General features: G+C 52.1%; 1 protein-coding gene across 3 annotated transcripts in view; it reads right to left on the bottom strand.

Annotated features, from left to right (window-relative positions):
• The window catches only part of Sptbn4 (spectrin beta, non-erythrocytic 4), a 90,380-nt gene that overhangs the window by 32,449 nt on the left and 45,406 nt on the right, over window positions 1–12,525 (bottom strand). For 2 of the 3 annotated variants that reach the window (XM_055595001.1, XM_055595000.1), the window contains 3 exons: window positions 9,735–9,825; window positions 6,244–6,390; window positions 2,608–2,871 (listed from right to left, as the gene is read on the bottom strand). In XM_055595001.1, the coding sequence (XP_055450976.1) occupies window positions 2,608–2,871; window positions 6,244–6,390; window positions 9,735–9,791 (468 nt within the window). In that variant the 5' untranslated portion in view covers window positions 9,792–9,825. Of the gene's footprint in view, window positions 1–2,607; window positions 2,872–6,243; window positions 6,391–8,333; window positions 8,429–9,734; window positions 9,826–12,525 lie in introns of those variants that run through there. The other variant, XM_055595002.1, reaches the window with a different exon arrangement.

Below are 12,525 nucleotides of genomic sequence, written 5' to 3' on the forward strand. Positions count from 1 at the left end.
TCTATCCACACACAGGATCAGTCTATGCACACACAGGATCAGTCTATGCACACACAGGACCAGTCTATCCACACACAGGATCAGTCTATCCACACACAGGACCAGTCTATGCACACACAGGATCAGTCTACCCACACACCACACACAGGACCAGTCTATGCACACACAGGACCAGTGTATCCACACACAGGACCAGTGTATCCACACACAGGACCAGTTTGTCTGTTTGGCCATTTACCAATCCATAGGATCAGTTTACATGTCCATCTGTCCACGTCCCCATCACCCACCCATAGGATAAGTGTCATCTATCCATCAACCACAGATTCTGTCTATCTGTCTGTCTATCTGTCTATCATCTATCTATCTATCTATCTATCATCTATCTATCTATCTTCCTCCCTATATGTCTACCTTTCATAATATTTGCACATATCAGTCTCATTCTTTACAATACAACCAACCTTTTCAGAGAGCATCTAGATGACGCAAGTGACGGCGAGAAAGCGAAGGCAGAGGCGGTGCGACAGGCCATTCTCTCTCCAGAAAGAGACGCAGCAAATGCCAACAGCTTCCTCTCACATTGCAGTTGTTTTCTTTTGTTTACTTACTTGTTTATTATTTGTGCGTGTGTGCATGGTTGTGTGTGCACGCGTTTGGGAACTCAGCCAGGTGTGTGCGTGTGGGAGCCAGAGGTCAGTGTCAAGGTTATCTTCCTCAATCTCCCTCCACTTTATTTGTTAGAGACAGGGTCTGTCCGTGAACCTGGACCTTACGGAGTCTGCAAGACTGACTGGCCAGCACACTCCAAGGAGCCCCCTGTTCTCACTTCCCGGGATTAAGCTGTGCCTGGCTGTTTCCACCTCCTGGGATTAAGCTGTGCCTGGCTGTTTCCACCTCCTGGGATTAAGTTGTGTCTGTTTCCACCTCCCGGGATTAAACTGTGCCTGGCTGTTTCCACCTCCTGGGATTAAGCTGTGCCTGTTTCCACCTCCCGGGATTAAGCTGTGCCTGTTTTCACATGGTCCAGAGGACCAAACATGGATTCTGGTGCTTGAGCAGCAAGCACTTTGCTGAGCCATTTGCTCAGCCTCTCTATTGTGTGTAAGGAAAATCTATTTATCCGTCCATCCATCCTTTCTTTCACTTAGTGTGTGTGTGAGCTGTGTGTGTGTGTGTGTGTGTGTGTGTGTGTGTGTGTGTGTAAGGACAACTGTATGGGATCCTGGAAATGAAACTCAAAGTTGTCAGGCTTGGCAGCAAGCACCTTTATCGGCTGAGCCATCTCATCAGCCTTGAGTTGTTCTTTATAAAAAGAGGACTATTAAGAATAATTTGTGATTTAGTATTCATTTCAAAAGAACCAATAAATATTGGAATTTTTCATTTTTATAAGGTAAATAGTGACAGGCTTAATTGACATACACATTTTTTAAAGATCAATATACTTACATAATTATGCTTTTATAATTAGCCTTTTCTTTCTTTTTTTCTTTTTTCTTTTGGCTGTGCTGAGAATAGACCTCAGGGCTTTGAAGGTATCCACCACTGAGGCACACCCCAGCCCCTCACTGGGGGATTCTAGGCAGGGGCTCTACCCCTGAGCCTCACCCCAGGCACAATCTACTCATTTTTCTTTCTTTTCTTTTCTTCTTCTTCTTTTTTTTTTTTTTTTTTTTTTTTTTTCTAATTTTGTTGTTGGTTTGAGACAGGGTCTCTGGTGGCTCAGTTTAGTCAGGAACTGACTAAGGCCAAGCATGTTCCCATGTTCCCATGCTTGTACCTCTGGAGTTCTGGGATTGTGGGCCTTTGTGCTCATGCTCTGGCTTATGGAGGGCAGGACTAGCACCTCTGCCAACTGAGCTACATTCACAGTTTATGTATTTTATTTCTTTGTTCATTTGTTTAATTTGCCACCTACTCTGTTGATCCCTTTACAAGAAAAACCTTTCAAGAATTCCATCCAAGGAGCAGTGAAGATTCAAAGGATCTAAGTTCAAATCCATCCCCTACTATTTGCTCTCCAAGTGAGGAAATTTACATTCTAGTCTCGGTTTATTATGAGCCAATCCAGCACTGTCCCTGTTAACATTCATACCACACAGACCTTCACGGCCTGAGCACTAACCAGCTGCCAAGCTAGCAGTGGGGATTAAGCAGGCAGCATGAGTGCTCGCTGGGGGCCCTTTGCTCAGGAAGGCAGAAACTGATGGTTGTGCGTCTTCGGGTTGGGTACTTTATATGTGGTGCCTTGGTTTTTTCATCTGTAAAATGGGGGTGAATAACAGATTGCTGCAGGGGTCAGTGAACACTGTGTCCAGGGACCAGAAGAGGATGTACTCTGTGAAGGTCACTGATTAAAACTGCTCTCCTACCTCTGGGCCTTCCTTTCCCCACACAGAAAATAATACCAAAATTCTTAAAAAAAAAAAAAAAAAAAATCTGTGCTTCTTATTTTGTTTTAGGTTCTCTCTGTCCCATGTGCCCCAGCCCTAGGATGATGGCTGCTTACAGCCACTCCCAGCTGGACAGCCTCGGCTGGTTGGTTATGAGCTGTTCCGCTAGGCCGCAGGTGAGCCCCCTCGGCAGGCCGACCGCCCCTCATACCTGGAGCTTCTTGAGCTGGCTGTTGACTGTAGCCAGGTCCCCGCCAGGGTCCACATCTTGCAGCTGGCTTTCCATGTGAAGCAATCTCTTGTCCAGCTCCGCAAAGCTCTGCACTAGCTGGTCTGCCTTGCTGGCCTCGAAGAGCTGCCTCGCCTTGGCCTGTGTGGTACTCTCCAGCTCCGCCCAGCACTGCCGGATCTCACCCAGCTTCTTGCGCACAGAGGCTGCCAGCTCCGGTTTCTCCTGCATCAGCTGCTGGCCCTCCTGACCAGAGAGAGGGATGGAAGGTCAGACACAGAAAAAAAGGAAGAGGAGATGGGCAATAGAAATAGACAGAGATACAACAGGAGAGACACACACGGAGAGGGATGGGAGGTCAGAGACAGAAAAAAGGAAGAGGAGATGGGCAACAGAAATAGACAGAGACACAACACGAGGGACACACAGAGAGAGACAAGGCAGGGAATTAGACAGGAAAAAGAGGGGATGCAGACAGAGATGGAACCAAGGAAAATGGATAAGAGACAGAGTGGGTTTGGAGGGTGGGAGACGAAGAGACCCAAACAGATATGGGAAGGAAATGGGGAAACACGGATGGTCAGAGAGTGGAGAACAATGAAATATGTACGCATAGTAGGACCATGAGAAAGAGAAAGGGACAAAGAGGGGATAAAGGACAAAGGAGATAAAAGAGGAGGGAAGCAAGGAAGAGAAGGAAGGGAAGAGGAGGAAAAGGGAGAGAAGAGGGAGGGGAGGGGAGGAGACAGGTGGGGAGAGAATGAACTTCCATTAAGCGAAAGGTCAGAAGCTGGTTTCACTACACACTGCCCTGTAAGGGGTGCCAATGAGACATTTTAGAGGATAAAGCTAACCTCAGTGTTTCTGTTTGATTAGAAAAGTGGGGGTGCCGTGGGACGCAGCTCTAAGGGTTCAAACAAAATAACAGAAGTTTAGAGAGTTGATGCTTAAAAGGATCTGTCCAGACCCTCCAAAACTGAAGTCAACTGACTTGGTGGCCCAGAGCTATGGGTGTGACAGGCTGAAAATAAGAGGCAAATGGTTTTCCTCTCGGCCCTTGGGAAGCAGAGGCAGGGGGATCCCAGGGGGTTTGAGGCTAGCCTGGTCTACATAGAGATCTCCAGGCCAGCGAAGGTGACATAATGACACCTTACAAAAGAGAGAGAGAGAGAAAAGAATAAAAGAAGAAATAAAAATAACAAAAAATAATAATACCAAACTAGGCATGGTGGCTCACACCTCTAATCCACCACTTGAGAAGCAGAGGCCAGCCTGGTCTACATGGTGAGACTCTGTCTCAACAAACCAACATGATAAAAATAGATAAATAAAATAAAAAGAAAGCCAAGTGTGATGGAGGCAGGAAGCTGTTCAAGGCCATCTTCAGCTAAGGGGCTACATGAGATCCTGTTTAATTATAATAACAAAAAGAAAGGAGGCGAGCTGGCTCTAATGCAGCTCGGTGGCAGAACACTTGCCCAGCTGCATGAGGTCCTGAGTCCTGAGTTCAACTTGCAGCACCAGGAAAAGACCCCCACAAAAACCCGAGGGTGCCTGGTCTTTTGTGCACACATTTTATGTGCACAAAAACCAGAGAGGTGGCTACAGCTATTTGAAAATGGAAGTTGATGTATCAAAGCAGATACTAAGACTCATAAGCAAACCTTTGGCAGAGTGCAGGGAATCAAAGGAAAGAAGGGGAAGTTTGCATGACGTAGAAAGGATAGGAGCTCCATAAGGACCAAATATATCTGGGCACAGGGTCTTTTCTGAAACTGACACTCCACCAAGGACCATGTATGGATATAACCTAGAACCTCTGCTCGGATGTAGCCCATGGTAGCTCAGTAACTATGGTTTCCCATAGTAAGGGGAACAGGGACTATTTCTGACAGGAACTCAGTGGCAGGCTCTTTGACCTCCCCACCCCCCAAGGGAGGAGCAGTCCTGCTAGGCCACAGAGGAGGACTTTGCAGCCAGGCCTGACCTGATGGAAGGGGGGGAGGTCCTCCCCAATCAGTGGACTTGGAAAGGGGAAGGGAGGAGATGAGGGAGGGTTTGGGAGGGAATGAGGGAGCGGGCTACAGCTGGGATACAGAGTTAATAAAATGTAAGTAATAAAAGTTAAATAAGTAAAGAAAGAAAATAAAAAGAGAACAAAAAAAGAACTGAAAATAAAAGACAAAAAAGGCTGCTGAATGTGGTGGTGCAAGACCGCGATCCGGCTCAGGGAGACCGAGAGAGGACGAGCCTGGGTCTGCAGCCAGCCTGGCCACATAGCAAGACCGTGCTACAAAAGCAAGCAAGCGAGGAGGAGGAGGAGGAGGACAAAGAAAGAAGAGGAGGAAGAGGAGGAGGAGGAGGACAAAGAAAGAAGAGAAGGAAGAGAAGGGTGTACCAAAGCAGATACTGAGACTCATAACTAAACCTTCAGCAGGGTGCAGGGAATCATATGAAAGAAGGGGGAGTTAATATGACCTGGAGAGGGCAGGAGCTCCACAAGGACCAAATATATCTGGGCACAGGGGTCTTTTATGAGACTGCTTCTCCAACTAAGGACCATGTGTGGATATAACCTAGAACCCCTGCTCAGATGTAGCCCATGGTAGTTCAGTATCCAAGTGGGTACCCTAGTAAGGGGAACAGGGACTATTTTTGACATGAACTCAATGGCTGGATCTTTGACTCCCCCCCCCCCCAGGGAGGAGCAGTCCTGCTAGGCCACAGCGGAGGACTTTGCAGCCAGTCCTAAAGATACCTGATACACCAGGGTCAGATGGAAGGGGAGGCGGTCCTCCCCATCAGTGGACTTGGAAAGGGACAAGGAAGAGATGGGGGAGGGAGGGTGGGATTGGGAGGGAATGAGGGAGCGGATAGAGCGTTAATAAACTGCAACTAATATTAAAAAAATTTTTAAAGAAATAAAAAAGAAGAGAAGGAGGAGGAAGAATAAACAAGAGGCGTGAAAAAGCAAGAAGCAAAGAAAAAGAACAACAGACCAAAGGTGGTGCACACTTTTAATCCTAATTTAATGCACTTGGGAGGCAGAGGCAGGTGGATCTCTGTGAGTTCCAGGCCAGCCTGGTCTACAGAGCTAGTTCCAGGACAGCCAGGGCTACACAGAGAAGCCCTGTCTTGAAAAGCCAAAGTAAGTAAGTAAGTAAACAAATAAACAAATAGAAAAAAGAAGAAGAAACTGAGGATCCAGAAGGCCAACACTATTCTCTAAGATATCACAACTAGTTACAGACCTTGAAGTGAGGGCTGAAAAAAAATTCTGAATTTTACTTGAACGCCGGGCTTCCCCAACCCAAGTCTACAACTTCCACATTAAACATCTTAAGCAATGTGAAAGGAAGCGTGATAGGGCTCATAAGGTAGGAGGTACGTTAATAAACAGGGGATCTGAGCAACAACTGGGAGGGAGGATGACCACTGGGCTGATGGTCCAGCTGAGGCTCCAAGTTACAATCATTACTCCAAGACACATGGCTAGAAGCAAGCAGACACAGTGCGGGTTTGAACCAGTTGAGGGATACTAGCTGAGAAGGATGACAGAGAAGGCAGGGGAAGTGAGGGTTTGTGTCCTGGAGGGCAGAGGGGCTTCCTCTTCCTCACCCTCTCTATCTTCTCCAGCCACTCCTTATTCTGAGCCAGCTCGGCCATGAACGCCTGGTGCCGGAGCCATCTCTTGTGCAGCTTGTGGCTGTCCTCCCGTGTGCCGTCACGAGCCATCAGCATCTTTTCATGGATCCAGCCATCCAACTGTGCAGGGCAGAGCAAGAGGGCTCAGGGTGTTCCTCTCCCCATCTGGCAGGGCCTCATAACACCCCTCAAGAACTCCCAGGTCGGGCTCTTGGCTGATGAGAGTGGGGAAAGGGAAGGAAGGGACGCGGACTCTGTGCAAATAAGGCTGCCTGGAGAGGACCCTCCAGCCCTTTAGGAGATGAGAGATGCCTCTGTGGTCCCCCAGCATGAAAATCCGTGGGCCCTGCCAGCCTTAGCCACATAGGCGAACCCAAAGCAGGCTGTCCGGGCCCAGACCCAAACTCTTTCCGCTGCAAGTTAAACAAACTCCTCAGTCAGATGAACCTCCAGCCCCAATCCCACCCATAGCAAAACGGAGACCTTCGGATGCCAAGATGGCTCAGCATGTAAAGGCACTTGCTGGCAAGCTTGAAGACCAGCATTGGGGAGGATGGGAAAGGAGGATAGTGAATTTGTGGCCAACTTGAGCTGCATAGTAAGGCCCTGTTGATTTAATTCTTTTTTTTTTTTTTAATCCTATTCCACAGGTTGAAACAAGCCGAAATTTAGCCTGCGCACCCCACTGTCGGATCGACATCCCCAAACAACCTCCTGACTATTTCCACGTAACCTTCCTGCAAAATCGGCCTCCAAACTAGAGAAGACCCATACGCCTGGGCCCAGAAGCTCTAATAACCCCTAAATCCAGCACCCCTGACTAAGAACACAGTTACCGCGAACCATGACCAACCGGCACCCAAGACAGGAGCAACAGGCTGCCCTTTGATCCCCAAAACCAATCTACCCCCAAATACAGGACTCCCAGTGTGGATGCACCCACATTTCGATCCAGCACCCTTCCCAAGCTAACGTCATCCAAGACGACAAGTTAGCAAAATATTTCCTTTACTCCAGACAGCAAGAAAGACGGAGCTGTTTTCTGAGCCCCCTCTTCCACAGGAGTGAGGGCTGACTCGGAGACTCAGTGGCTGCTTGCTTAGCACGGAAAAGTTCTGGAATCGGTTCCATCTCCAGCATTTGGGGAGGGGGAAATGCCTATAAACAAGCCCAGTTCCCCGAAGCCGCAATCTCCTCCCCACCAAAGCCAGAACCTGGGGCAGTTGCTCCTCCTCCCTCCAGTCACAAGATCCTCCTCCTCCTCCCTTCTGGAAAAAAAAAAAGGCCGAACTCCGCGGTCCCGGGAGGCAAAACGCAGTCATATTCAAGGGCAAATCCCGAGCCGGCCAAACCCCACCCCACCCCAGGTCCCCAGAGCGTGTGCTCCCCAGGGGGCTAGGACGGCTTCTCACACACGCGCGCGCCAAGTCAGACGCTGAACCCCCAACTCCCTACACAGCGAGGAACACGCAACCGGGGGCTCCCAGGGAAGGCAAAACCCCCGGCGGAGGTGAGCCGGTCCTCTAGGCAAAGCCCCCGGAAGGGACCGGACTCCCTGGCCGCTCAGCGCAACCAAGGGAAGCCTACCCCAAAGCCAGAGCCCCTCGGACTCGGATGGCATCCGAAGCCTCATCTCCTAAGCCCCCCCCCCCCCCCCCCGTGATTCACCACCGCCACCCTCTCCTCCAGACTGTGACGGATCCCGCAGGAACCGAGCGCGCAAAGCCCTAAAGCTCTGGGAATCCCTCAAGACCAGGGCAAATTCGATCCCCTGGTAGCCAGGTTGGGACCCCCCGCTCCACGCCCGCGGCGAACGCAGCCTAGCCGAGGCTAGCTCCCCTCCCTGCCCCCTCGCCCTGCGGTCCAGCACCGCGGACAGCGCCAGGGCTCGCCCCTCCCCCGGGGCGGGGGTCCAGGCCCGCCCGCCCCCGCCCCTCCCTCCCGCGGGCCCGGCCGGCGAGCACGCGCACGAGCCCCCTCCCCGGCGCGCGTCCGCGGGGGCGCGCGCGGGCCCCCTCCCCCGCTCCTGCCCTTCCTCCCCACCTCCCCGGCGCCCCCGAGACCTGCGGCGGCGGCGGCGTTGGAGGAGCGTCCCTGCGGCGGGCGGGCAGGCGCTCGTCCCTCCACTGCGACGGCTGCGGCGGTGGCTGAAGCTCCGGCGGGCGCGCGCCCCCGCCCTCGCCCCCGCGCCGCGGCCACGCGCCCGCCCGCGCGCGCCCCCTGCCTGCCTCCAGGCCCGCCTCCTTTGCGGGGGGCCCTAGTCCCGGTGGGGGAGGAATCGGGACCTTCTCTGAGCTTCCAGGACGGGGACCTTCAGCTCCATCTCAGATCATGGCCCCTGGGTCCACCACAGTCTCACGGCAGGGGCACAGGAAGAGTCCTAACGACCGGAGGGAGGGAGGGATTCTGGGCCCCCAGCTCCTTCAGCTAGGTGAGGTGTGTACTCGGGCGGGCAAAGCTGTAGAGCTTTCTGGCCATCATCAACCCCAACAGGCTCCGGTTTCTGACTACATGAGGGTAGGGTTAGGGCAGCAGCGTCCAGAACCATCTCCAGCGGGAAGGAGGGCCAACCGGGACCCGTGGCTAATGGGCTCTCAGTTAAGGCGAGGTTTGGAGGCCTGCAACTACTTGCTACGTAGGCGAACTGGTCTACCATGGACCTTCAATACACTGAGCCAAACCGCCTTCAGCTGGGGTGGGAGGACGGCGGGGAGGTGGCCCCTGAACCTTCCGGAAGAAACAGGTCCCTTTTCTGGGTTCTAGTTCTGGGTGATACAGAGCGGGCAGTTTAGGACCAGGGCATCTCTGGGAGTTAAGAGAACGTCTATGAACCATCTGTGGGGTGAGCGGGTCGGTAAGGAGCTCCTTGGTGTGCGCGTCCAGAGAGGGAGTTTCGGCATGTCAACGCAGAAGGGGTCTGGGCCATCTCCTACTAGCCGTGTTCCCCAAGGTGTAGAGGAGAAGGGATTTGATTCCTAGTTAGGGGTCTGGGGACGTCACACTCAGCCCAAGCCCTTGTCTGAAGTCCGGCAAGTCCTGAAGTCGGGGCCGCGTGCCTAACTAACCAAACCGAATAAACGCGAAGACCCGGTTCGGGTCATCCGTGACTGAAGGAGTACTCCCGTCCACCGCTCCATCCACGCCGACCACCCCCACCTCCGGCCCTCGGCGGCTCTCCTCGCCTCACAGATCTCTAGGGAAAGGTGAGATCCGCGCTCCTTCCCTAGGAACCGTAGGCGCGAACTCAGCGGTTGCCAGGGGAGCCCAGGCTCCTCCCCTCTCCCTGGAGCCCGTGTGGGCTGGCGGGGACCTGCCGGGCACGCGCTCTAGCACGGGATTCCTTGCGCCTCCTGGTGGCACAGAGGGAGTATGGTTCTTCGACCCACTTAGACGGGGCGTCCGAGCCCCTACCCCTCCCCAGCAGGGATCAAGCCTCCCCCTGGCCCCAGCACAGAAGGACCTACCTCGTGACACTCTCTAAGGAAGTGCTGCAGCACGAGCTGGTCCAGCAGCTTTTGCATCCACTGCTGGGCCCTCAGCTGGTTTTCTTGGCTCCTGAGGAGAAGAGAAGGGCTGGCTGGAGGGAGGCACAGGCATGGGATGAGGGTGCTGCCGAAGGGGCCTGAGGGCATCAGCTGGATAGAAGCAGGGGAAAGAGGAAAGCCGGGACACGTTGGGAGGACAGGGCTCCCAAGAAGAAAGAGAGAAGACAGGAAAGTAGAGGAGGAGGGAGGAAGGGGTAAGAGATAGACAAAGAGAGATGCACAGAGACATGATACCACCACACACACACACACACACACACACACACACACACACACACCAAACAGCAAGAGATGCTTAGAAATAAAATCAAGCAGGTGTGTTGGCACGCTACTTTAATTCCAGCTCTTGGGAGGCAGAGGCAGGCAGATCTGTGAGTTCAAGGCCAGCCGGCTCTACAGAGTGAGCTCCGGGCAGTTAGGGCTACACAGACTAACCCTACAGAAAGAAAGAAGGAAAGAAAGAAAGAAAGAAAGAAAGAAAGAAAGAAAGAAAGAAAGAAAGAAAGAGAGAAGCAGAGACAGGCACCACAGACTCTAAGAGGGACACACAGAATCAGACTAATACGTGTCGTGTGGTGGGTGATAAGCATAGTGCTGGCTGCTGAGATCAAAAGGCAACAGAAGGTTGGACATATACATTGGAGATAGACAGCTTGCCCAGCATATATGATGCCCTGGGTTCAATTTCAAGTGCAGAGAAAGAGAAAGGAAGGGGAACTTGGGGAAACTCAAACAAAAACAAGAAGAACAAGGAGAAACAGGAAAAAAAATAGAAGAGAGGGCAACAGAAATAGATGGTCTATGCTCAGTGGTGGAGCCCCTGCCTAGAATCCCCCAGTGAGGGGCTGGGGTGTGGCTCAGCGGTGAAGCCCCTGTCTAGAATCCTCCAGTGAGGGGCTGGGGTGTGCTCAGTGGTAGAGCCCCTGCCTAGAGTCCCCCAGTGAGGGAATGGGGTGTGGCTCAGTGGTGGTGGCACCCCATCAGCTATGTACGTGCCTATCCTATCATCCTCTGTCTCCAGAATCTAGCTAGAGAGAAGACAGCAAGAAGAAGCTTTTTGAGCCTGTGTGGCTCAGTGTGTAATGGCAGCTGGTGGCCAAGCCTGGTGATATGAGTTTAATCTTGGGGACCCACATGGTGGAGGGACAAGACAAATTCCCACAAATTGTTTTCTGATTGTCACACATATAATTAATCTCTTTTTTTTTTTTTTAATGAGACTGTCTTCCCCAGGCCTCCAAGACTTTCCTGATCTTCTAGGCCCTACACACATGAACATTCACACACACACACACACACACACACACACACACACCTCTACCTTACTAAGTGTTTTCCCCCATCCTGCTTTGGACCCCTTTCTTAATCAAGGCTCTGCTGTGCTTCTGGCTGTGAGTTGAACAGCACCTCTCATCTCGGGCTCTTAGCAATGACCCCCCCCAAGTTCTAGTTCAGCGGTTCTCAACCCCTCTAACACCGTGGGCCTGTAGGATGGCTCCCCGCACTGTGGTGACCCCCAGCCACACAATGGCCCTTGGCGCTGCCTCACAGCTGTAATTTTGGCCCTGTTATGAATCACAATGTAAATATCTGATAGGCAGGGCAGCTCACACGCGACCCCGCGAAAGTGTTGTTCAACCCCCAAAGGGGTCACGACCCATGGGTTGACTCCCTCCGGTCTAGTTGAATTCCAGCTCTCCACAGGCCCGCCTGGGCGCATGAGCGTGAATGCAGGGACACACACACACACAGGCCAGGGGTCAATCGTCAATGTCTTCCTTTACTCCTCTCCAAATATTCTGAGGCAATGTCTCTCATTTAACCTGAAGTTCACCATTTTGGCTAAGCTGGCTGGTCACAGAGCTCCTCCTGTCTTCTGCCCTCCAAGCATGAGACTAAAGATGGCGCCACCACCGCCCGGCTCGTACCTAGCTTTTTTCATGGGTGCTAGGGGTAAAACGTAGTCTTTGTGATTGTGCCTTGAGCACATTATCCACTAACCATCTCCCCAGCCTGAGGGCAGTTTTCGTTCAGTTGGTTTTGTGTGTTCTGTTCACAGCCGTGAGCCATGACTGCTCAATATGTTCTTTTTGAGTGAATGTAGAAACAAATGAATGTAGGAGAGCCCTAGAGAGACAAAGAGGCCCAAGAGATGGAACAAACAGAAGGTCTAGGAAGGGAGGGGCGGGTGTGGTGGCACATTCTACAGTCCTGTAAACCCAGCTCTTAGGAGCCTTGAGGTTGCAGGGTCAGGAGTTTAAGGTCAGTCTCAGAAATGTAGAGCTGAGGTCAACCTGGGCTACCATCAAGAGCCCGGGGTATTAGAGATGCAGAAAGCATCTTTCTCTAAAGAGGAGAGAGGAGGAGAAAAAGAACAGGAAACATATAGAAATAGAAGGTTACATGGGGCAAAGAGACAGCACATGAAAGCTACTTCCAGACACACCCAGAGCCTGAGAAGCAAAGGAGCAGGAAGGGCAAGCAAAAGGAAACGAGAAATGAGCCTGCAGTCACCTCCACCAGGACCCTGTAAGCCAGACGGTGGGGACGAGTGACAAGGGACAGCTTTCCTCTTTCTCTTAGGCTTCCAATCCCAGCTGTGGCACTTCCTGGCCAAGGTACTGGGCAAATTAATTCCCTCTACAGGCCTCATCTGCAAACGCGCTAAGGAAGGCTCCTTGGCGGTGGGGTTGTAGCTGGTTTGATGAGT

The sequence above is a fragment of the Psammomys obesus genome, unplaced genomic scaffold (assembly GCF_907164565.1).
Source record: "Psammomys obesus unplaced genomic scaffold, mPsaObe1.curated_primary_1811, whole genome shotgun sequence".
NCBI classification, from domain to species: Eukaryota; Metazoa; Chordata; class Mammalia; order Rodentia; family Muridae; genus Psammomys; species Psammomys obesus.